This window comes from Pleurodeles waltl, chromosome 2_2, assembly GCF_031143425.1.
Source record: "Pleurodeles waltl isolate 20211129_DDA chromosome 2_2, aPleWal1.hap1.20221129, whole genome shotgun sequence".
Taxonomy (NCBI): domain Eukaryota; kingdom Metazoa; phylum Chordata; class Amphibia; order Caudata; family Salamandridae; genus Pleurodeles; species Pleurodeles waltl.
Window position 1 is genome coordinate 353,108,764 of NC_090439.1, and position 25,315 is coordinate 353,134,078.

Genomic DNA, 25,315 nt, shown 5'->3' on the forward strand with positions numbered 1-25,315 from the left:
TTATGTTCAAGTATTAGTGAGACTGTTCGGCGCCCTCAAGACATGCATGGCTTGATGACTGGGAAGTGTTTATGTCTTGAGTGGGTCCTTCTTTGGATCTGAGGTCTTCTCAGAGTGCCAACTGGAGCAAAAGGTAGCGCAGGCCATGGAGGCAGCAGTCTTTTGTGCACAGGGCTTGTTTCGACCTCCCCCCGTGGAGTGGTGCTATACCTCAGCATGAGGCCTCCTGTGAAGCTTGAAACGAGTGTTGGAGCTGTGTATATTTAAGACCATGGGTGTGGCCTTCGTTCCAGGGCAGCTGGTCTTTGGGGCTGGCACAATGTCCTCTTCCTCCTCATGTTTGGAGGAGCTGTAGGGGATAGACTCCTGACTGGGTGTGGTTTGATCTGGGGGGATGCTAGAGGGGCCAGCGTCCTCTCCTTCATTGGCGTCAAAGGGATCCTGTTTGTCAAAGTTATCAGGGTCTCGGTGGACAACAGTTGGTGCATTTTATGGTATGCCTTATGCAACTTCCTTTGGTACTTTTAGGCCTTCTTGGAGTGGAAGGGAAGGTAGGACTTGGAGGAGATGGCATTATTCTCGAGAGCAAGGCAGACGTTTTGACGATCTAAACACAGGTACATGACGTGCTACATGAGGTAAGTTTGGAAGGGAATCTATTCTATCACCCTTTTTCGATCTGGATTTTCTGGTGTTGCAGGTCGATCAGGGGGCGTGCAATCCTTGAAGGACATATACCTCATCATTAGATTGCTGGATGCCTGCCTTTGGAGGGTGTCTGACAAAGATCACAGTGGGAATTGAATGCAGACTAGTTCTTATGGATAACTGTGCCAAATCCTAACAACATGAGCCCAGAAAACAAGTGAAACACACCAAATCTCAGAGCCCTTTCGGTATGCATCTGTACCCAACGGCAGAAAAGAAACAATCTAGCATGGAGTGCACTCTCCACTGAGGGAGCAGTCATAGTACACCCTGTGACTTGAATGACTTCTTTAAAGAAGAAGAAAAAAAAATATGTCCAAGGCCAACACTAGATGAAAGGACTATGGAGTGCATGTGTATCTGCAGTGATACATGCAACAAACACATATTTTTTATTTTAGAAATAAATTTAAAATGTAAAACCTACAATTTAACTAATTTAGCAAAACACTTGTAAGCATTCCCTTGATGAAGTCATCATAGTATGCCCACAAAGGACTCAAAAAACTTGTCTCAAATTATAATTTTATATTGTCAATGAGTATGTATCATTTACTATCTATTGTGAAGCAAAGTGCTAATTCTATTATAGGGCCTGATTTAGAGTTTGGCGGATGGGGTTAAGTCGTAACAAACGTGATGGATATCCCGCCCACAATATTACGATTCCATTATCTCCTATGGAAATATTAACACAGCGGACAGGATATCCGTCACGTTTATGACAGAGTAACCCCATCTGCCAAACTCTAAATCAGGCCCTTAGTTGAGAAGTGAGCATCTACTTTATATATTTAGCAGGTCAGCATCCCTTGAACAAGCTTTCTAATGATTTAATAAAAAACTGAACTACATTTCTCAGAACATCACAGGGAATCGAACAACAAATCAACAGCCAATCAGAGTTATTAGCATTCCAATCATAGTCTTCCCCAAGGACTCCCTCATCATCTTTCTTTGCTGTTCAGGAGCTGGTTAAGCATCTTGTGATGTCATCATCATCATTTATCCACAAGGGATTTAAAAAATGACTACATTTATGACATTATGTTATCAAAGAACATTGTGTTCAGATTTGAAAGACTAGACTTTGATGACCGGTTCTGAAGCATTGTGATGTTCATACCCAAAATACAATGACGTGAATAAGTAAATTCAAGTCAAGTATATGACACAATTCTATTCATTTAGGTCTTTCAAGCTATACAAAATGGAGTACTTTTAATATATTATCCTTTCATGCTTTAAATTAATACATTTATTTACTGCATATCACACTGATGTTTTTGTACAGGTCATGCTGCAAAATTGCTTGTGAATAGCTAAGAGGCCAAGTGTAAAATTAGGACAACCAGGTGCATGAGATGGAAGGATTTTTCCCCTATGCGAAATAGTCAGCAAAATAAAGAAGAACAGTTGGCGTGCAAAACAAAGTAGAAAGTGCATGCATGAAACAATAGAAGCCACACAACTAGGTCTGCTACTCGCCACACACCAACCCTCACTCACATATCGCTCTAGACCTGCTCGAGGTCTCAGCCTGAGTGATGGCAAATCACTGAAGGAGCGACTGCGCCGCAGCCTGTCAAAGAATGTGTCCTGCAGGGCGTCCATAATGGACAGTCGCAGCCTTTCAGGAGGAGGGTGCAGCCATTTCTTCAACAGGTAAAGCAAAAGGTTGTTAGTGAAAGACAACAGTATAGCACAGCTCTTGATCACAAGATTTCAAAGGGGTTACAGTATTAGCACAAGAGCATCAAAACAATGTAATAACTAAACATGCAACAGGCAGGCAGATATTGAAATCCAGGGAACATATGGTATGGAAAACATTACTTGCCTGTAGCAATCGCTTTGCTGCCTTTAGAGCTGTAGATTCATATTGTGTGCACAATCCTGCCATCTAGAATTTTTTTTTTTTTTTTGATCAAGTGTTTTTTAGGTGACTCCTGATGCCTCCCTGCAATTCACAATTCATTAGGAGACAGACTCCACCTCAGATTGTGTTTTGGCCCAGAGGATATGTCAGTATGCGTATATATGAAGCATTGTGAATTCTGTGTTCTGGTTACTGAAATGGTCAAGGATGAATTTGAAATCCACACATTCTGTGCCTAGCTCATATCCAGGTAGGTTGGTTGAGCTCATGTGAATCTACAGCACTACAAAATGGAAACCGATTGTTACAGGTAAGTAACATTTTTCATTTGCAGAATGTGTTGCTATAGATCGCATGTTGTGCAAAGGCTTAAAAGAAGCACTATAACCTATATGCAGTGGCTTTTGAGAAGAGACAGAATGCACTTGGAATATTGCTTCAAGTATAGTTTGCCCAACCAGTGTCTCTTGGTGGGCTTGGATGTTCATGCCATAATATTTAGGGAATGTGTGAATAAAAGATCGTATTGCAGCTTTACCTATGTCTTCTAGAATAATGTTACCCTGCAATGCCTTCATGGCATCTTTCTTTTGTGTTGAATGTGTTCCAGAAAAGCAGTGTAGTAAGCGCTTGGCTTTAGCATAGAATATTTGGATACATTTAACAATCCACCTACTGAGGCCAACTTTAAGAATGAATTTGCTATGTGAGCTTGTGCAAATGAAACAAAAAGTTGCATTGACTCCTAATAGTATGAGTATAGTCCACACATTAAATTACAGCTCTTCCACCATCCTAAGTGTGTAGCACTCTTTTAGCCATTGGTTGTGGGTCAGAAAAATAACTAGGTAAATCAATGGACTTGTTAACAATAAAAGTGGATACTCTTTTTGGTATAAACCTAGGGTGAGATTAAATGACAACTCTATCATTGGGTATTTTGAATCCTTGTCTGATAGGGCTATTTTTCCTAAATCAGGTGATAGCAAAAAGAGAAAACATCTTCCATGAAATAAATGGCAGGGGACAAGAATGAAGTAAATGAAACTGAGGATCCAGGAGTCAAGTAAGGACAACACACCGATCCAAGAGAGACTGGTGGTAGTTTCTAGAGGTTACTCTTTTCAGACTTCCATGACTGCCTTAACAACACGAATTTTGAAAATGGACTGATGCTGTTTGTTTGTAGACAGGCAGCTACTGGAGCTAAAGGAACTCAAAGTTGAGTAAGCAAGGTCTGACTTGGAGGTGTAGGCAGTAACAAATAATGTTCGGTACTGAAACGTCAGTATAATGTTACAATCCTGGAAGTGGTATACAAGCCTTTTTCATTTTGCAGCATCACAAACCCTTGTCTGGTTCCTATAGTATTTCTGTCCATTCCCAAGAAAGCTTGAAGTGTCCAAACTCTAAGACCTTATCTGTCAAATTTCAAAATTAGGCTTGCTAAGGGTTAGCTGAAGCAATTGGCTTTGATCCTGTGACAGCATGTCTGGATGCATGTTAGGATTTCATGAGGGTTTATCAACATGTTTAGGCGTGGCAAGTACAAAGGCTGCCATACCTATACTGTCACAAAATTAATCAATACGACATCAATGGTAGTTTGGTGAAAGTATATACAAATATCCATGCCAATGCAAATTGTAGGGCATTGTGCAGTGCCTCCAGTTGGGGTAGCTGGAGCAGAAGTCTTGGCCTTTTGCAATTTAGCTTGTGGCAAACAGGTCTACTATAAGTGTGCCGCAATTTTTGAAGTAATAGTTTAGTACTTGGGAGCTGATATGGAAAATCAGTGCTCACCCTTGAAAGGTGTCCTGAGGGAAGCAATTCTTTGGTAACAATTGACCAGTGCTAGATTGTTCGTGCAATCCTTGACAACTATGTTGAGTGGATCCGCTCTTCTTGTTTCTGGATGTAATACATCGCAGTCCTGCTGTCTGTTTGAATAAACACCATCTTGTGTTGAATTCGTTTTTGAAAAGTTCACAGTGAAAACTATACCACACAAAGGTCCAATAAATGTACATATAGGTAGTCGTGTTGCAGGGACACTGCCCCTGTATTGTGAGATTCCCCAGGCGGGTTCCCTGTCCCACCAGCAATGCCTCTGGTCTTTTGGTCACTTGCAGTAGTAGGTCGAGAAATGCCCTGCCCAGTAACAAGCTGTTATTGTTCCTCCATTGCAGAATGCGTTGTACACTGGGATCGATCAATACTAGATCTTTCCAGTCACTTGTGACTGTTGCAAAATAGGCACTCTTGTAGGAGGCACTTGCACAACCTTAGATTTGGTTTTAGAGCAATACAAGATGCTAGCATTCCCAACAATTGTATGGTTACTCTCATCGTAAGCTAACACAACGTGAGGGAAAAGGGAAGTAGCCCTCGAAATGCTATCACTCTCTCTGAGCTGGGGAATGCTTTGTCCATCACTAAACTCAGTATGGTTCAGAGGATTGTTTGTGTTTGTCAAGGGCACAATTTTGACTTGTTTGCAATAACCGTGCAGGTTAATTAGTGAAGAAGACTGGTTTGTTGGGTGTAAGCAAGCCATCGCCCATAACCAGTTCGCTTTCCTAGCCAGTCATCCAACTATACATGGGGTGACTGCGCCTGAGGTACACTGTCACTACTGTTAAGCATTTAGTGAGCTCTGTTGGGGCCGCTGGCACCCCAGATGGCAACACTCTAAACTGATAACTAAGTCCATTCACCTCAATTCTAAGGTACTGGAGGCGAGCCAAATGTAGACAGCACCTGAGGCATTACCAGGACTGCCTTCTCCCAGGGAGTCTAGTAAAAGATAGTACTGGATTTCCAGGCACTGTATTTCATTAAAGAAACCTGCTCGTGAGGATTGTACATACGAGCCATTGCGGAGGGCAGGAAAGAGTAATTATTGTATCCCCTGACCAAAGAGTCCCGAAAGTAAGGGAAGGGATATGAACTATTCCCATTCTGACAGAGGGAGAGTTAGGAATAAGGACTCTCCATGCTTCGCTATAGGAGTAGAAGGCACTATGTCAAGGGCAAGTATTATACATGGGCAGCCATGTAATCCTTCCCTCACTTCTTTTCTATCTCCCACCACGCCATTAATTTCTAGTCTACAAGGTGTCAAGGTGGGGGAAAATTTAACACTTTTTTCAGACTTATGAAGCTAATATCTATTTTAAATATTGGTATTTTACTTGGAGTAGTGCTTGCGGGAGTAATGTATGGGAACGGTGAGCTGGAGCATCAGCCACTATTACTCACTTGAGCTGCTTGTGCCATTATTTATCCGGAATGTGCGCAGTCCACATATCAATGTCAGAAGGTCCACTTCCTTCAGTGGGCTAACAACTGGTAACTCCTCAGAGACACAAATAATAACCCAAACCACAACAAAATGCTGTGTTTTTACATTTTTAGAAAGATGAGAGATATATTAATCACTTTAAAGCTGCAAAACAAACATTCTACCCATGCACTGTGATATTCGTACTCCTGCATTCATAACAAAAAAGTGAAACAACAAGTACCAGAATACAACCAAATAAAAGGGCTGATTGAAACAGCTGAATCTTAAGTGGTGCAACAGGATTTTTGCTTATATCACATTGTGGCACAATCCACTATGTTTAACTGTTGCCTACACCGAGGCTAGCAATTGTCACAGAAATCTGCCTTATGACAGACATAGGAACCATGGACGTCAATTCACTACAATGCCATGGGTAGCGTAAGTGACATCACATGCCATTTCATCTTGACATTTAATCACAAACACATGCTTACACATACACATTCACTCATACACACACTCTTTTACATAAGCACATTCGAATCCTCAAGTATGCACACAACATATATTTAAATGTGTTTTTTACTTACCTCAGCCACCAAGGAGGGTCAAATTCTAGCTAACTGTACTCCCTTTTTTATTACACCAATAGTGAATAAAATATTTGTTACAATGGTGTAACTGATTGAAAACAAGTAAGTGGATCCCCAAGCAACGTCCATAGGGAAAAGCAGTCCCTTTGTTTCTGCCACTGATTTTGCCACCTCTAAGGGCCACAGGTCCCAAAGGCAATGCCAGGGGTCACAAGGGGGGCAATCTTGGGGCCGCAGCTGCGTCCCCTGGTGACCCCTACTAAATGACGTCCTTGATAGGGCTCATCTAATCATTAACTGGACTGTGCATTCTGGGCCTGTTGTTCTGCTGTTTAAAGGCAAAATTGATAATCCCAATTGTTTAGGAGGTCAGATGATCCTGCTGCTGCTGTCTGTACTGCACCCTCAGGGCAGCAGTGGGCGTGGCAGACACTGGGAGGTTACATAGAATAGCTACAATATCTGGGGAAAGAGCAGCTTTCCCTCAACATATTCCAGGAGGTTTAGTTACTATTCTAAATTAAGTCCTGGAATATTTTTAGGAAAGTTATAAATTCCCCAAGTATTTTTTTAAGGAAGGATTGAAAAGTAATATTTATGAATTGGAAAAAAGAGCTACCCTGAGGGTGCAGCTCAGGGCAAAATACTAAGAATACTGAGCTGTATTCGCTACGACTGGATGGAGCAGTGCTCTCCCTGTGCTGTTTCTACTTTGTAAGAGAAGTCTGCACCGCTGTTGCCTGCTCCACTGAGGATCATATCGTGATCGGTCAGACTTGCTTAGGAGTGTGGAAGGAAAGTGTACACTCCATGTCCACGCCCACTCCAACACTGCTGTCTGTGGAATTGTCCAACAGATGTCAGTATTGCGTTATTGAAAGAAAAACGGTCCCGCTCAGACATTCTGGTAGTATACCATTGCGTTTATGTCATGTTTGCTGAGATGTCCTGACAGAGTCCGTTTAAAAGAAAAGCAGCCATGCTGAGCAGTTCAGATGCAATTCCATAGCATCTCTTTAAAAATGTGGTAATACTATTCTATTGAAATTATGAGGGCTCTTCCGTGGGTTGTGGTAGTAGTGTTGTGCTGTGCAGGTACACAACTATTAAATACAGAGCAGCCCTGCTGACAATCCAGTCCCACTTTAAATACAGCAGCCCTGCAAAGGTGCAAAGGTGTGTCCATTCTGTCCCAATGAAAGTGTGATAGCTCTGCTAAAAGTGCTACTCGTGGACCACGGAAACTTAAACAACTTTGCTGAGAACAGCTGTCTGCCTCAGGGCATGACACCCCTGTTCAAAGTCTCAATACTGTCCTTTTACAAGAACAATGGGGGCTTCTAAAAGCATTGACACCGTCAAATCGAAGGTAACGGAGCAATGGCGAGAACGTCTTGGCTCTGTCCTATTCAAAGTACACTATGCGTCCACAGAAAGACTTAAATTAGGAAGAGGCTGAAACCCCTCACATTTCTGCTACTAGCATTACACCTGTTTAAGTAACATCAAGTACAGACCTTGGGGGTTCAATCACCTGCCCTCCCAGTTGAAACTTCCAACAAGTTAAATTGCCCACCTCAGATACAAAGTCCTACAAACATACGCACACGGTACATGGTCATACACATCCCATCAAAGCTTTATTTATTCTGTCTTGCTTTGTTGTTGTTTGTTAAAGAAAGGTGCTGTACACCCAATTATTTTTTAAACCAACTGGAAAAAGCACGATGACCATAGCTTTTAGTTATCACCCGAACCTTAAACTGCATTGGTGGCATAAACAGCCAGGGGCCAAGAAGGGTGGTGCTAAGGAGAGCCCAGAGCTTATATAAAAGCACTCATTTTTGGTACATCATGGGCCCTATTCAAACAGAGGCCAGTCCAGACAACGTCTGCAAATGTAGAGTCTCTACCCATGGTGTCTGCTGTGAGCCCTTCTGGATGGAGCTACAGGAAGACGGCTTTAATGTCCCACCTATGCTGAATGAGTTGTGGCCTGTTCAAAAGGACCACAAATTAGTAAACAAAAGGTGCCAGTCAGGTTGCCACACACTTCCAGTTTCTTTTAAATGGCTGTTCTGGGTTCCAAATGGGGTTAGAGGAACTTAGAAGCATATCCTACTGGGATGGGGTGCTTAACAGATACCATGGCAATATGGTAGATATAGAATGGTGTAACCCGCTGATCAGTGCGCCATCCTACCAGAGTATGTGAAAGATTAGTGAGGGAGTCTCCATACCAGGTGCGGGAGGAAAAGGTGGCCCACTAAAAAGCATGGGCAAGTTAGAGAAGACTTCCTTATCTAAGGGTGGCCGATAGTACTGGATAGTTCAAGATCTGGTAGTGTGGAGACGTCCTCCTCATCCATTGCAGGAGGAAGAGGATGACGAGGAGGAAGGCGTCTAGCCCAAGAGAATAGGGGAAACCTCTGATTTGGGTAAAGGTGAGAAAGCATGAGGATAGGTGAGGCCCCTGCAGAGGACCCGGCATAGCTTTCACCTGCTGCAGCAGAATGGAATTGTAGTGGTCTCCCTTTCCTTTCCAATTGCTGTACTTAGGTATCAACCTACACTATTATGGTGAAACCTCTGCTGAGACAGCATAAATGTGACAAAATAGTGAAGTAATACTGCCATAAAATGTGCTTCAGTGTGCTGCATAATTTGTCTTTTCTTGCAGTATGATTTGGTCAACCCCTGCCACATAATTCCAATGGCCTTACATTTGTCCAGCTTTAAAGAGAGTAGATAGAGCCATAAGGAATAACATAAGCCATCTGGAAAAAACACATATCCTGGGGAACTGATCACTAATTTTCATTGCTGTTGAGTGAAGGAAAAGTATGTTTTTTATTTGGAGCTGATATATAAACCCATTAGTTTCCCATGTTTTAGCGAAATGTATGAATATCCACAATTCCTTCTGCTTTAAAGTGAAAAAACTATTTTTGTGTAACATTTCTATCAGCAAATGCTTTTTGTATAGTGAAAAAAATAGATGACCACTTGAAACACCACAGAGAAAGTTTTAAGTGGAAAACTATATTTAATATCCAATATTTGTTTTCTTGGAATTCAACTGTTTTACCTTTTAGTAGAAAGAATTTAAGGATCTGCAATCTTTCCAAAACAACATTATTCTTCCTAACTTCTTCTGCCTGTTTCAACAGGTGTTTTTTTCCTGATAAGGATACTTTCAAGAGGGGATGACACTTTAAAATTCAGAAATACCACCTGCCACGGGATATTCTGGGGAGCGCAACTCTGTTCTCCAACTTCATTACCTCCATCATCTACATCAACAGAAAAGAATCCTGCAACACCATAGTGGGATTCAGAAATTTGGAGGCTATGGATCTCTGACCACCTCACCCCTTTTGGGGTATCAACCCAGAGGAACATGGCTAGGGTTGTTCTACAGTTCAGTGCAACATTACACCAGAGATACCTGAAATTAGCTGCCAGACGGGCACAAAATTTGCTGTAGAGAGATTTGCAAAATATTTGTCTTCTAATTTCGCAGAACCTGGAGCTCAAGAAACATGATACAACATTCCTTTCTAGAAAACAGAATGCATGTCTTGGGAACTAGCGGAGGGCGCAACACCGCTACAAGTCTCTGCAAGATGGACAGACTTGGAGAAGGTACCCTTAGACATAAAGGACCGCCTTGCATCATTATAATAGAAGGTGTTAAACAACAGAGTCTTTTACTGTTTTTTACAATATCCCATTGATTGTTTATACTTGTTCCCCGAATGTATCCCCATCATGGTGCAATTGCAATATTATTCCCCTGTGTTTTAGAAATAATTCTGTGTAATTGTATAAATAGGGAAACAGCAATTAGCCAAAGCAGAGTAGTACTTTCAGGAGTACTTCAGCAGAACCTGCCAGACTTGACAACTATTTACCTTTCTACATTCTCCAACTTACAGCCACTCATCAATTATAAAAGTGAAAAGGATGCCGTCAATGAGACTTACGAAGAACGAGTGATCCTTGAAGGTTGGAGTTTCTGGAGTGCCTTGGCTGTATACAGACACCCTTCTTTGGACTGCCGACGTTTTGTTGACATTTCCCGTGGATGGGGAGAGGTCCTCAACATCAAAGGGACTGTAAAACAAAACAGATTTTCTCAGGCAGCAGGAGAGCAAGGCACATCACATGATCCACTTAAAATTTCAACATGCTTGCTTTGCAATAGGAGTGTACAAATAATGCAATCACTTGATGTGGTCTAGAAGGTTATGGTTGGATGGGCAACACTATACATATCTAATTTATCAGCTAAAGGCTGCATTCAAAATATAAACTAGTGCTCTTTAAATGCCGTATCCGTAAAGATTTTTTATTTCCCTTTCGGTTTAAAATGTATTATGAACATTGACTCAGCTCTTCTTATTGGGTCCCTCTTACATGATGCATGGGCCGCAGACTTTGGGATTCAACATTACTGGACTCTGTGGTTTTTATAGGTGAGCGCAAATCGCTCCGTCCCATTCTGTAATCTCTCTTTGGGCTTCCAACCACGCCCATGCCACGTCAGTCACTTACATTGGTTCGTGGCCTTGCCTTTTAAAATCCGCTTGTTTTCATTTGTGAAAGGCATACCTTTTCCGGTGTTTAGCCCACCTACACAGCACCGGTAAACTACTAAAAACATACGAGGCTCGATGTTTTCAGCATGGTGTCTGGACTACTTTATCTGTTTATTTTCCACGCAGCGCAATCGCGCTGCATTTTACATAAGGCGATCGCGCTAATAGTTCTAACTCAAGTAATGCGAGACCCGTTGCATTGAAAATGCTTGTTGTTTCATGCCACTGTTATTGTTAATTAACACATGCATAGCACACAAAAAGGCATTAGTAAGGCATTCCAGCACCCTTCGTAGTCATGACTTTGCAAGCATTGTCATTACAAAACAGTCTGATTTAGTTTTGTGGAGGTGTTTAATCAGTATGTTGAGTATGCCAGTTTTATTACATTGTGTATGTTGTTTAGCATTTGACATTAGATGGCTGACCTAAATGTTTTACACAGTTCTTTGGGTGGTATGGGTACCCAATGTCTGGCAAAAGTAAAAGTGTGATAATGAAAATGTCACTTACCCAGTGTACATCTGTTCGTGGCATCAGTCGCAGTAGATTCGCATGTTCTGCAATAGCTCGCCATCTGGTGTTGGGCCGGAGTGTTACAAGTTGTTTTTCTTCGAAGAAGTCTTTCGAGTCACGGGACCGAGTGACTCCTCCTTTTGTCTCCATTGCGCATGGGCGTCGACTCCATCTTCGATTGTTTTTCCCCGCAGAGGGTGAGGTAGGAGTTGAATTGTAGTAATAGTGCCCATGCAATGGAGTGACTAAGTATGCACCTATTTAAGGTTGAGATGATACATATATAGATAATTGAAGGTAACTTCCAAACTGCTACAGGCTCCCGGGGAGGCGGGTGGGCACATGCGAATCTACTGCGACTGATGCCACGAACAGATGTACACTGGGTAAGTGACATTTTCAGTTCGATGGCATCTGTCGCTGTAGATACGCATGTTCTGCAATAGACTAGTAAGCAGTTATTTCCCCAAAAGCGGTGGATCAGCCTGTAGGAGTGGAAGTAGTCTGAAATAATGTCCTTAATACAGCTTGACCTACTGTGGCTTGTTGTGCGGATAACACGTCTACACAGTAGTGCTTGGTGAATGTGTGAGGCGTAGACCATGTGGCTGCCTTACATATTTCTTGCATTGGGATGTTTCCTAGAAAGGCCATGGTAGCACCTTTCTTTCTGGTTGAGTGTGCCCTTGGTGTAATGGGCAGCTGTCGTTTAGCTTTAAGGTAGCAGATTTGGATGCATTTAACTATCCATCTGGCTATACCTTGTTTTGAAATTGGGTTTCCTGCATGAGGTTTTTGAAATGCAATAAAGAGTTGTTTAGTCTTTCTGATGTTCTTTGTTCTGTCAATGTAATACATTAATGCTCTTTTGACATCTAATGTATGTAGTGCCCTTTCAGCTACGGTATCTGGCTGTGGAAAGAACACTGGAAGTTCCACTGTTTGATTTAGATGGAACGGTGAAATAACCTTTGGCAAAAATTTAGGATTGGTCCTTAGGACGACTTTATTTTTGTGTAGTTGTATAAAAGGTTCCTGTATAGTAAACGCCTGAATCTCGCTTACTCTTCTCAGGGAAGTAATGGCGATGAGAAATGCCACCTTCCAGGTTAGGAACTGTATGTCGCAGGAGTGCATGGGTTCAAAAGGTGGACCCATAAGTCTAGTTAGGACAACATTTAGGTTCCATGAAGGAACAGGTAGTGTTCTTGGTGGTATAATTCTCCTAAGGCCCTCCATGAATGCTTTAATGACTGGTATTCTATATAGGGAAGTTGAATAGGTAGTCTGCAGGTATGCAGATATTGCTGCAAGGTGAATCTTAATGGAAGAGAAAGCTAGGTTAGATTTTTGTAAGTGAAGCAAGTAACCCACTACATGTTCTGGAGTTGTGTGTAATGGTTGTATTTGATTAATATGGCAGTAGCAAACAAACCTCTTCCATTTACTTGCATAGCAGTGCCTGGTGGATGGCCTTCTTGCTTGTTTTATGACTTCCATACATTCTTGGGTAAGTTGTAAGTGCCCGAATTCTAGGATTTCAGGAGCCAGATTGCTAGATTCAGCGATGCTGGATCTGGGTGTCTGATCTTTTGGTTGTGCTGTGTCAACAGATCTGGCCTGTTGGGCAATTTGGTGCAGGGTACCACTGAGAGGTCTAGCAGCGTTGTGTACCAGGGTTGCCTTGCCCAAGTTGGTGCTATCAATATGAGTTTGAGTTTGCTTTGACTGAGTTTGTTTACCAGGTAAGGAAGGAGAGGGAGAGGAGGAAAAGCGTAAGCAAATATCCCTGACCAGTTCATCCATAGGGCATTGCCTTGGGATTGTTTGTGTGGGTACCTGGATGCGAAGTTTTGGCATTTTGCGTTCTCCCTTGTCGCAAACAAGTCTATCTGAGGTGTTCCCCAGAGTTTGAAATAAGTGTTCAGAATTTGGGGGTGAATTTCCCATTCGTGGACCTGTTGGTGATCTCGAGAGAGATTGTCTGCGAGTTGATTTTGTATCCCTGGTATAAACTGTGCAATTAGGCGAATTTGGTTGTGAATTGCCCAATGCCAAATTTTTTGTGCTAGCAGGCTTAACTGCGTGGAGTGCGTCCCTCCCTGCTTGTTTAGATAATACATTGTTGTCATGTTGTCTGTTTTGACGAGAATGTATTTGTGAACTATTATTGGTTGGAAAGCTTTTAGTGCTTGAAAAACTGCTAGAAGTTCTAGGTGATTGATATGCAGTTTTGTTTGATGTACGTTCCATTGTCCTTGTATGCTGTGTTGATCGAGGTGTGCTCCCCACCCTGTCATGGAAGCATCTGTTGTTATTACGTATTGTGGCACTGGGTCTTGGAAAGGCCGCCCCTTGTTTAAATTTATGTTGTTCCACCACAGAAGCGAGAGGTAAGTTTGGCGGTCTATTAACACCAGATCTAGAAGGTGACCCTGTGCTTGAGACCACTGCGATGCTAGGCATTGTTGTAAGGGCCTCATGTGCAGTCTTGCGTTTGGGACAATGGCTATGCATGATGACATCATGCCTAGGAGTTGTAATACCATCTTTGCCTGTATCTTTTGTGTTGGATACATGCGTTGTATGATGGTGTTGAAATTTTGAATTCTTTGTGGACTTGGAGTGGCTACTCCCTTTGATGTGTCTATTATGGCTCCCAGGTATTGTTGTACCTTGCGTGGCAGAATTTTGGATTTTGTGAAATTGACGGTGAACCCGAGTTTGAAGAGGGTTTGTATGATCTGATTTGTGTGATTTGAGCACTGTATGAACGAGTGGGCCTTGATTAGCCAGTCGTCCAAATATGGGAACACATGTATTTGCTGCCTTCTTATGTGTGCAGCGACTACCGCTAGACATTTGGTAAAGACTCTTGGTGCGGTTGTTAATCCGAAAGGCAGTACCTTGAATTGGTAATGTATTCCTTTGAATACAAACCTTAGGTATTTCCTGTGCGATGGGTGTATTGGTATATGGAAATAAGCATCCTTGAGGTCTAAAGTTGCCATGTAGTCGTGTAGTTTTAGCAATGGCAATACTTCTTGTAGTGTGACCATGTGGAAGTGGTCTGATTTGATGAAAGTGTTCACTACTCTGAGGTCTAGGATTGGTCTCAGTGTTTTGTCCTTCTTTGGTATCAGAAAGTACAGTGAGTAAACTCCTGTGTTTATTTGTGTGTTTGGCACTAATTCGATTGCATTCTTTTGCAATAGTGCCTGCACTTCTATCTCCAGGAGATTGGAATGGTGTGTTGTTAAATTTTGTGCTTTTGGTGGTATGTTTGGAGGGAATTGTAGAAATTCTATGCAATAACCATGTTGGATAATTGCTAGAACCCAAGTGTCTGTAGTGATTTCCTCCCATGCTTTGTAATAATGACCTATTCTTCCCCCCACTGGTGTTGTGTGGAGGGGGTGAGTGACATGTGAGTCATTGTTTAGTAGTAGGGGTTTTGGGGCTTTGAAATCTCCCTCTATTTCTAGGGAATTGCCCTCCTCTATATTGTCCCCGAAAACCTCCTCTATACTGTCCCTGGTAAGTGGACGGTGTTGCTTGTGAGGTGCTGGCTTGTGTGCTTTGACCCCGAAACCCCCCTCGAAAGGGCGTTTTACGGAATGTGCTGTAATTCCCTCTGCTCTGCGGGGAGTAGAGTGCGCCCATGGCTTTGGCAGTGTCCGTATCTTTTTTGAGTTTCTCAATCGCTGTGTCCACTTCTGGACCGAACAGTTCTTTTTCATTAAAAGGCATATTGAGAACTGCTTGTTGAATCTCTGGTTTAAATCCAGACGTTCGGAGCCATGCATGCCGTCTGATAGTTACAGATGTATTAATTGTCCGTGCAGCTGTATCTGCAGCGTCCATGGAGGAACGTATCTGGTTGTTGGAGATGGTCTGTCCCTCCTCAACCACTTGTTTCGCCCTATTTTGGAAGTCCTTGGGCAGATGTTCAATGAGATGTTGCATCTCGTCCCAGTGGGCTCTGTCATAGCGCGCAAGTAGTGCCTGGGAGTTCGCGATGCGCCACTGGTTTGCAGCTTGTGCTGCGACTCTTTTACCAGCTGCATCGAACTTGCGGCTTTCTTTATCTGGGGGTGGTGCATCTCCAGATGTGTGAGAGTTGGCCCTTTTCCTAGCTGCTCCTACAACGACAGAGTCTGGTGGCAGCTGTGTAGTGATGAAAACCGGGTCCGTAGGAGGCGGCTTATACTTCTTTTCCACCCTTGGTGTGATTGCCCTACTTTTGACCGGCTCCTTAAATATGTCTTTTGCGTGCCGGAGCATACCAGGGAGCATAGGCAGGCTTTGGTAGGAGCTGTGGGTGGAGGAGAGTGTGTTGAACAAGAAATCATCCTCGACCTGTTCTGAGTGGAGGCTTACGTTATGAAATTGTGCTGCTCTAGCCACCACCTGAGAGTACGCGGTGCTGTCTTCTGGTGGAGATGGCTTTGTAGGGTAGGCCTCCGGGCTGTTATCTGACACTGGGGCGTCGTATAGGTCCCATGCGTCCTGATCTTGGTCACCCTGGCTCATGGTGGTGTGAGCTGGGGAGTGAGATGGAGTTTGTGCTGGTGAAACGTTAATCACGGGCGGAGGAGAGGGTGGTGGTGTAATTCTTTTAACCACTTTTGGTTGTGGTGCTTGTTCCGTCTGGAACTCCAACCTTCTCTTTCTCCTAATGGGGGGAAGGGTGCTTATTTTTCCTGTCCCCTGCTGAATGAAGATACGCTTTTGCGTATGGTCCACATCAGTTGCTTGTAGCTCTTCCTCAAACCTATGCTTTTGCATTTGGGAGGTTAGCGAGTGCTCTTCTGTATAAGAGCCTGAAGCTGGGTCGCTTGCAGTTTGTTTCGGCGTCGAAACTTTGTCTGCGTGTTTTTTCGGCTCCGAGGTGACTTTTTTCCTTTTCGGGGCCGAAACCTCTCGGCGTCGATCTGTTTCGGTGCCGCTGTCTCGGCGTCGAGCCGTGTCCACACCGGCATCTCGGTGTCGAGGCTTGTCTCCAGCACTTTCTCGGTCCCGAGAAGGCTACGTGCCGGTGTCTCGACCGGAGTCGGACGATCTCGGCACTGTTTGGGCCTTTTTCGGTGCCGACGGTCGGTCACCGAATTTATGGGTGGAGCCATGGCCTGGTGGCAGTGGCGTCCCCTGGGCCTTGTAAATGTTTCTTTGTGTGGTTTTCGACGTCTTACTCACGGTTTGTGTGTCGTCGAATCCTTCGGAGTCTGAGTCTTGGATCGAGAAGGTACCTTCTTCTTCCTGTTCCTCGAACTCCCGTTGGGCTGTCGGTGCGGACGCCATTTGAAGTCTTCTGGCTCGACGGTCTCGGAGTGTTTTTCGGGACCGGAACGCACGACAGGCCTCGCAGGTGTCTTCGCTGTGCTCAGGTGACAGGCACAGGTTGCAGACCAAGTGTTGGTCTGTGTAGGGGTATTTATTGTGGCATTTGGGGCAGAAACGGAACGGGGTCCGTTCCATCGGCGTTCCTCAGCACGCGGTCGGGCCGACCAGGCCCCGACGGAGGATAGAAAAAACTACCCAGAAGGGCACCGGAGCTCTTCGATCTTCGATGCGGTGTTGAATCTAAGTACGCCGATCCCGAACGCAACAATACCGACGAAAATCTTCCGAAATTAACTATTTTTACCGTTCCGAAACTCGGAGCGACAGGAACACGTCCGAACCCGATGGCGGAAAAAAAACAATCGAAGATGGAGTCGACGCCCATGCGCAATGGAGACAAAAGGAGGAGTCACTCGGTCCCGTGACTCGAAAGACTTCTTCGAAGAAAAACAACTTGTAACACTCCGGCCCAACACCAGATGGCGAGCTATTGCAGAACATGCGTATCTACAGCGACAGATGCCATCGAACTTAGCTGTCAGTACTTGTTGGGACTAAAGACTTCTGACTGGTTTAGATTAGCTCTGCTAACCTGGCCTTGTATGTTTCTGGATAACCATGTGTTCCTTTCCACCTGTGGTCTCAACAACCAATCAAGTATAGTGAGGGTTCTCCTCATTTGATAACTACAACACATCAAAGGTGCACACACCTTCTAGAGAGTGACAACCCTTTCCATAAACCCAGGCTACGGGTGGACTGGCAGTAGTAACAGCATAATCGATAGTGATGATCTGTCTATTTAACCTTTGGCCTTGTGGAAAGAAGAGAAGCTGGGTCTTTCCTGCTGAAGATGGGTATGTGGACATCCATAACTGGAGACTGTTGACTTTATATTGCCTAGCATATGTATGGAGTTTAACTGCAGCCATAAATGTAGACATGCATGCAGGTGTGATTCCATGCCTGTACGCATAGGGGTGAATGATAGGGTCCATTAGACTGCCTAAAGAGAGGGCTACTTTATTTAATGCTGCACAGGCCTCATGCCATGCATCTAAGCCTGCTTGTAGACAATCTCTTATCCCTCTCACCAAAACCATGTGCTTGTGTTGGTGAGAGAGGTAGCTCAATGATCCTTTGAAATAGCCACAATTCCTGCAAATGTCAAACTTGCACTGATTAATATCCAAGATCTGAATTCCTCTAGGTGATGGCATCCTATCTGGTGCCATTACACAAAGTAGTAGAGCAAGCTCAAGTCGCCCTCAGGGTTGGCATTCAACTTGCATGGCCTGCGCACAAGTTGATGTTGTAGGAGTTGTGCCATTCATAACATACCCCCACCCACACGATTGGAGGGTACTCTTAAGAACTGAAAACTGCAGATCATCTGATTGGACGGTCTTAAGCACCAAGGATAAACACAGACTGGTCCCTGCGACCAGTGCAATGTTCAATATTTACCTCTTAACATCAAAGACAGTCCTGCTCATCAATGCTGGATGTAAGTTGAGCAAGATTAAGTAGTGGAACCGCTGTGAATTGCTGCTCTCCCCTAGGACTGGGAAAAAGTTCAGGTAAGTCTGTGGAGCCATTGCTACTACAGACCTGTGTGGAGGAAAGGCCTGCATGAGAAATTGGACTGTGAGTACCAGCAGGAGTGATTGGTTGTCAAGAAGAGCTGAGCACAGCTGACGAGAAGAGCCTTTGCAAATGGATCATTGGACAGTGACTTTCTGGTAACACAAGTCACCCAGCCAGATGCAGAGGAAGCTAAATCTACAGCACAACACCATATGGGCCCTGGAGAGGCCACAACACCTGCACCCAACTCTCCCCATAGGCCTGCACGTTCCTCCTACTTGACCATGACTTCAACATGTGGGTCCTGAGGTACAGTCCTTTACCACAATCAGCACCATAATGGACTTCATGGGAGAACCAGCAACCTTTCCTACTGCAGTATGCAAGGAGTTGTCTAGTGGCTACTGGACTTTGGACAATAGTTGACTGGGCTCCATCACTTGGTACTTGTGACCACACACCAGGCCACCATCACCAGACATCACCAGGAAGCCCACCAACGTTGTTTTGTTTTCTTTTAAAGTCTAGGCACCTTGTTCCTTGGTTTCTGGTTTCCATTCCATTTGCAGCAAGTGTTTTCTGAGTTCACAACATATGCACTGCTATTATTACAAACTCATACTGAAACAAAATCTAAATGATCGAAAGTCCCAAAAAACGTACTTTAGATTTAGAAAGGTAACTGAACGCTTGTAAGGTACCTTCTGGTTCTTCCGAGCATATACACAGACCTCCAAGGCATGAACCATATACTAACATGCACCACGAGATCCAATGTTAACTTGTATTTTAGCTGTTAGTAGGTTTGAAACTGTTAAGGGCGGATCTCAGACCCAAAAGGTAGTAGACAATTTTGGTTTTCACTATGTATCATACTTTTATGTGCGGTTTATTAATCTTGCATGTATTTAAAGATATTTTTATTTTTAAAGTAAAGAGCTCATCGGATTTTCACCTTATTAACTGCTACTGTGCACTGTATTCTGAGAGTCTAATCCTACACTACCTCCTTGGGTAGCCAAGTCTTAGCTGCTTGACCTTGCTATGCTGTGAGAGTCTAGTGCTGGAGTGGAGTATTTGGCCATCAAGTTGGAATGCATCAGCACTGTGGTCCCAGTGCATCAACAAAGAACAACCTCTGTTGATACAGTTGAGCCCGCATAAGGTGAAGAGTGATAGGAGAAAGCAAGTGTCCCTTAGTCTAAAGGGTTGCCAGATTATTCTGTACACTGATCTTATATGTAGCTTTACATATCTCCCATTGTTGCCTATTTCTACCCACCGATGGATATGGTATTCAGTTGCAGAATGTTCTACTTACTACCAAGTAACTTCAAGATTCAGTTTTACAGTCCCCAAGTCATTTATGTCGACAGCCACTACTTGAGGTCTTGCTGCAAAGAGGTCCTTCGTTTCACAGGTTACACTTCCCACCAGGATGTGGGTGGCCAGCCCCTTGAGCTCTGTGACCTAGAAAAAAGATAGTCGCAATGAAACCACTTTTTGCTTGCCGAAATATTTTCTTAGGATGTGAGCAAGTGAGCCAAGGAATACATGGAGCACACACAACTTGCAGAACAACCAGGCTCCGGGCACTAGCAGCAAACAGGAGGGTAGAAGAAGTGGTTAAGTGCTGGGCTAGTGTTCCGGAGTTTTCTATACTAGGTTACTCTAGATGGGTTCGCCAGATGACATACACCTAGTGCTACTGCCAGTGATGGCTGGTGAACTAAAAAAAAAGTGCCAGGGCATAATTTCATAACTGAATTTTACCATGCAAGCATTGTGCAAATTAACCGAGTAAGGGTTCACGAGAGAAAACATAATAATTAAAACATTTTCACAAACACTAATAAAATAACAAGCAGAAAATTAACAATTATCACCTCACAGACTAAACCCATTCCTATCCTTTTACATTTCACAGTGTGCCTGACGTGTTCATACAAACTCATGGCAGGTAATCATTGCACACCGGCTCTTCCTCAACTAAATTATCTTAGCCCATCTGATTTTTGGTTTTAAACGAGGTCGCGATCATTTGAAAATTAAAGATATTCTCCAATCCACTGTCACTGGCCCACCACAATTATGTCCAACCTACTAAGAGCATCTCATCCCCTCCTCTTTTTCTTGCGTGTACCCTTGTACTCCTGGCCATTCTTAATTTAATGCAAGAATAACAACGTAATGGATGGATTGCGTGTATTATTCTCAGCCACTCACAACTGTTCGGGCAGCATCCCAATCTATTATACTTTAGCACCATGTCACCTCAGCTTAGACCCAGCCATATGCAAATCAGTCTTCACCCTGCTCCTCCTGGGAACAGTCCAGCCCAAACTGTCAAGCTAGGTCCTCCCTGAACCGGAACGCAAGCAACCCAAGACCAGTTTCACCCTATTAGGACTCTTCAGCCATGTATAGGTTGGTTCCAGGGGCACAGTGAGCCTGGGACCCACGTCTTGGAAAAAACAATGGATTTGGATGTGGCCCTATGTGATTGCCAGTGTCTGAGATTAATCCAAGCATTCCATCCATCACCTTGTTGTTGGTGCATTCTAAATTTATCGCAGCATTCCATGGGATGGTTTGTTAAGTAAGACTCTAGTATAGAGCTGCTGGTGAACTTTAGTGTGAACTGTACCAGCAAATACCACTCTTGCTGAAGAGGCCTGCTGTCCAAGTCCAGCGATGTTTATTGTGCACAGAGTGGGCAACTAGCTGGCAGAGAGATAGACTATCTATCAGAAGCTTTATGGTTAACTCAGTGAACACCATACATGCATTCAGAACTTTAGGAAATAGTTCTGCTCTTCAACACCTTAACAGTTAGAGTGCACTGTGCATGCAGTTCACACTGCTATTGGGGAGATAGCTCTGCTGTCCCAAGCATATGGCGTTAATGGGTTCTGTGCATGGAAGCAGCCCTTATACTATAGTCCTGGTGTACAAGGTCCTCAGTGTTAGTATGCTAGCGCGTGTATGTGGCCTCAATTAGGAGCTAACTATGCTGTCCAAGTCTTGTAATGCTAGTATATCTGTATGTACACATAGCCCTAAGAGGCACACCTGCCTGATGCAATGCAAGGTAAGTGTGCAATGAGTGTGCAATTAACCCTGTGATAGGTAACTCTTCTGTCCAAGACCACTGTTGCATATCTCATGGTCCCTGGATGTGTCATGTGTTGCAAATCCTTATAACAGAAATAGATCTGTGTTATTATTTGTTGTGCAGTAAGAGACAGGTGAGGGTAAAGTGAGTGCACTAGAAAGAGCAAAGGCAGAGTAGGGTAGGGGCAAGAAGACAGAAAGAGAGACCCCTTGAGGCAGCAGGATAGAGAAGGGATGGGGTGAGAGGAAAGAGAGGGTGAGAATGAGGGGCAGGTAGAGGCAGAGGTATGTGATGTGCATGACTGGAAAGGCCTCAGGAATGGACTCAGGTACGTGAGAGAGTAACATACATGAAATCATACCTACCAGAGAGAACATGGCAAAATCACCAGTTAGAGTACCTCAGTGATCAGCATTGTCCCAGCTCAGGCACGCTGGTCTTTGCTATTAGGTGGTGTGGGGTGGGAAGTTACCCAGTTTGACGTGAAGCCATTTGTGATCATCTGTGCTCATTTAGTAGCTTTGTCAGTGAAGGTTTTGATGCTTTACATCAGATTTAGGTTTACTCTGCTCGTGTGGGCAATGTGTACTTATTTCAACAGAGTGAAAGAACATGCAAAAGAAGGAATTGAGAATGAGAGTACTTCACAATGCAATGACACTATCCATCCTAATTACGCCATTTTTCATATTAATGAACCTTATTTAAAAATTAAAAACCTGCAGTAATTACAAATGCATTTCAGTATTGCCTACAAAATTGTATGCCTCATAACTGCACCTCTTTAGAGAAGCACATATTGAATTTGGCAGTTTCAATGTACTTTTTAACCCGCCTAACTATCTCTGTGCTTAATTTAAGCTAGTTGTTTCCGGTACTCAGCACTGGTGCTTAATTCTCAACACCAGCATTTATGACAGTCTGCCACATGGTGGTGCTGGTCATCTAATTTAGAGATGAGCACAACAACGGTTGTTTATGAATAAAATTTACATTGTAATACCACCCTCCCCTGCCGTTCCTATAGCACTGGAGACCTGAATAGTCTGAATTGTCACACTTGCAGGAAAGAGATGGTTAGTAGTTGTTTTGGTGCGGTTATTGGCAGCGATGACCGGGGCAATGCATGGTGCAAGCTGCAGTGGCCTCCTGGTGAGGGCCCTGGCACTTATTATTTTACAAATTAAGCACTGCTATCACTTCTGCACAAAAGCATTGCAGGGCAGAGTTAAAATTTGACATTCTTTTTGTCCTTTTGTGTTCACCACAGTAAGGGCCAGATGTAGCAAGCATTTTTGCACGGTGCAAACTGAGAAAATCGCAGTTTGCGCCATGCAAAAAGCCCATCGCGATGCACATTTACAATTTGCGAGTCGGTACCGACTCGCAAATTGTGAATGCGACTCGCAAATAGGAAGGGGTGTCCCCTTCCTATTTGCGACTCGCATCGCTATGCTAAATTGCTTTGTGACCGCGAATGCGGTCGCAAAGCAATTCGCAGTTACCACCAGTGTCACACTGGTGGAAACCCATTCACAAAAGGGAAAGGGTCCCAATGGGACCCCTTCCCCTTTGTGAATGTTGCCCAAAATGTTTTTGCAGAGCAGGCAGTGGTCCAATGGACCACTTCCTACTCTGAAAAAACGAAACCAAATGGTTTCTGTATTTTTTTTATTTTGCAACTCGTTTTCATTTAAGGAAAACGGGCTGCTAAATAAAAATAAAAAACTGCTTCATTTAAAAAGCAGTCACAGACATGGAGGTCTGCTGTCTTCAGCAGGCCACCATCCCTGTGAGTGCAGGGACTCGCAAAATTCGACCCACCTCATTAATATTAATGAGATGGGTCTTTGCGACCCCATAGCTAATCGCAGACGGTGTCTGAGACACCGTTCTGCATCTGATTTTGCAAATCGGAAATTGCGAGTCGCACCGACTCGCAATTTCCGATTCGCAAAATCGGAACTACCCACATCTGGCCCTAACCCTCTAAAAGCTTAATAATCTTGGGGTATGCTTGTATAAAGCCGATTTTCAATGGATTTTTTTGCAGCAATAAATTCATTTTTATCCTTAATTCTTAGCAACATTAATTAAACAGTAACTGATGAGGAGCTGATGTAATGAAATGCAGCTTTTCACAATTGTGGAAAACACTCAAAACTTTCTCAAAAGAAATATTTATGAACTAAAAATAGTCAGACAGCCCTGTCATAAAGTGAGAGTTTACCTGAACGAGAATATAATGGTCCTAGATATGCAGGTCACGACCTACAATTCCCAGCTGTCACTGGGCTGCAGGATCACTTCATGTGTTTTTATAACACGCGCAGTCCGTGACCAGACTTTACACATTCTTGAAGTGTTTTGCGCTTTTGATTCAAAGCTCATGAAGTAAGTCCATCTGCACGGGAGAGCTCTCTCAGTCTAAATATAGGGTGGCCAGATTTTGAGAAGTAAAAACCGGGACAGACATAAAAGAAGGAATAGAAGAACTACTTTACACTCACTTTTATATCTGGCCTTTTTTTGCGTAGCTTTGTGAATGTGTGCCTATATATGTGTGTGTTTATATATATCTATAAACACACACACACATTTACAAGACTATACATATAAAAATAGCTATGGCTTGACCTCCCACTCTATACCCCCAACCAGCCCCCAACCACTTCTCTCTGCCTCCCACTCCGTATCTCTGCTTAGAGCAGACAGGGGACTGTGCTGCGTGACAGTAACAAATAAATAACTTAATTATTGCATACTTTTTAGGCGTCTGTTAAAGGAGAGCATACCTTTAACTTATGCTTCTCTAGATAATCTGACCTTTGTCCCAAAAATCGGGTCATTTATGTAATAATTTGACCTTTGTCCCAAAAATCGGGACATTTGTTTAAAATGAAGAGAAGTGCCGGGACACCGGGACAGTCCTCTAAAAACCGGGACTGTCCAGGGAAATCCGGGACGTCTGGTCACCCTATCTAAATACCCTAATCTTAACCCCGTTGCAGAGTGGGGGTCATCAGTGAAGCTTGCTGATCACACCCCACCCTGTGATGATGCAGGAAGGGGTGGGGTAACTGCCGCTGAGTGCATGCAGCTTCATACAGCCCTTGCTAGAGTGAAGAACGGCCCAGCAGTTTGCTATCAGCATTCTAAGAGGAGGAGGAGGAGTTAAGAAAGGGAAGGCACCAGCGTTCGGAGGAAATGAGGGCTCCAAGTTCGTAAGCCTAGCAAATTCTGGCAACAGCGCAGCCTTGCCCACACTCACGCTTCTGCACGTTGGGCCTAGGAAAGGGCCTGGCTGCTTGACCATCCCTCAGAGTGAAAGTCGGGCAATTGTCAATATTAAATTAAATCTTAAATAACAAACTGCCTCTGACAACATCATGAAACCACAAATGAGGGTGAAGGAGCCCAAAAGTCCCTCTTCACGATCCACCAATGGCTACTGCTTAGGTACCTTTACAATTGAGCACGGTTTGCATAACAAACAGATATGATTGCAGAGTTGAAGTGGCAATGGATAATGAATTTATGTCACCTTGCAACAAATTACCTGTTACTCGGGAGAACTGCATTTGATAGTAATGAAGTCATGCCTTTCTCACTAGTCTGGGTCTACAATATAAACAATTTGGCTTGGCTTCTACAGTTTAAAAAAGTTTCCTTAGTAGACAGTTA

The 25,315-nt window shown here is 43.6% G+C and overlaps 1 protein-coding gene across 9 annotated transcripts in view; it reads right to left on the reverse strand.

Moving 5' to 3' along the window:
- RIPOR2 (RHO family interacting cell polarization regulator 2) overlaps window positions 1-25,315 on the reverse strand; it is a 445,875-nt gene that overhangs the window by 174,044 nt on the left and 246,516 nt on the right. For 5 of the 9 annotated variants that reach the window (XM_069219860.1, XM_069219863.1, XM_069219861.1 and 2 more), the window contains exons 11-13: window positions 19,838-19,986; window positions 10,456-10,585; window positions 2,218-2,364 (exon numbers count right to left, since the gene is read on the reverse strand). In XM_069219860.1, the coding sequence (XP_069075961.1) occupies window positions 2,218-2,364; window positions 10,456-10,585; window positions 19,838-19,986 (426 nt within the window). The remainder of the gene's footprint in view (window positions 1-2,217; window positions 2,365-10,455; window positions 10,586-19,837; window positions 19,987-25,315) is intronic. The other 4 variants (XM_069219867.1, XM_069219864.1, XM_069219866.1 and 1 more) reach the window with 1 other exon arrangement.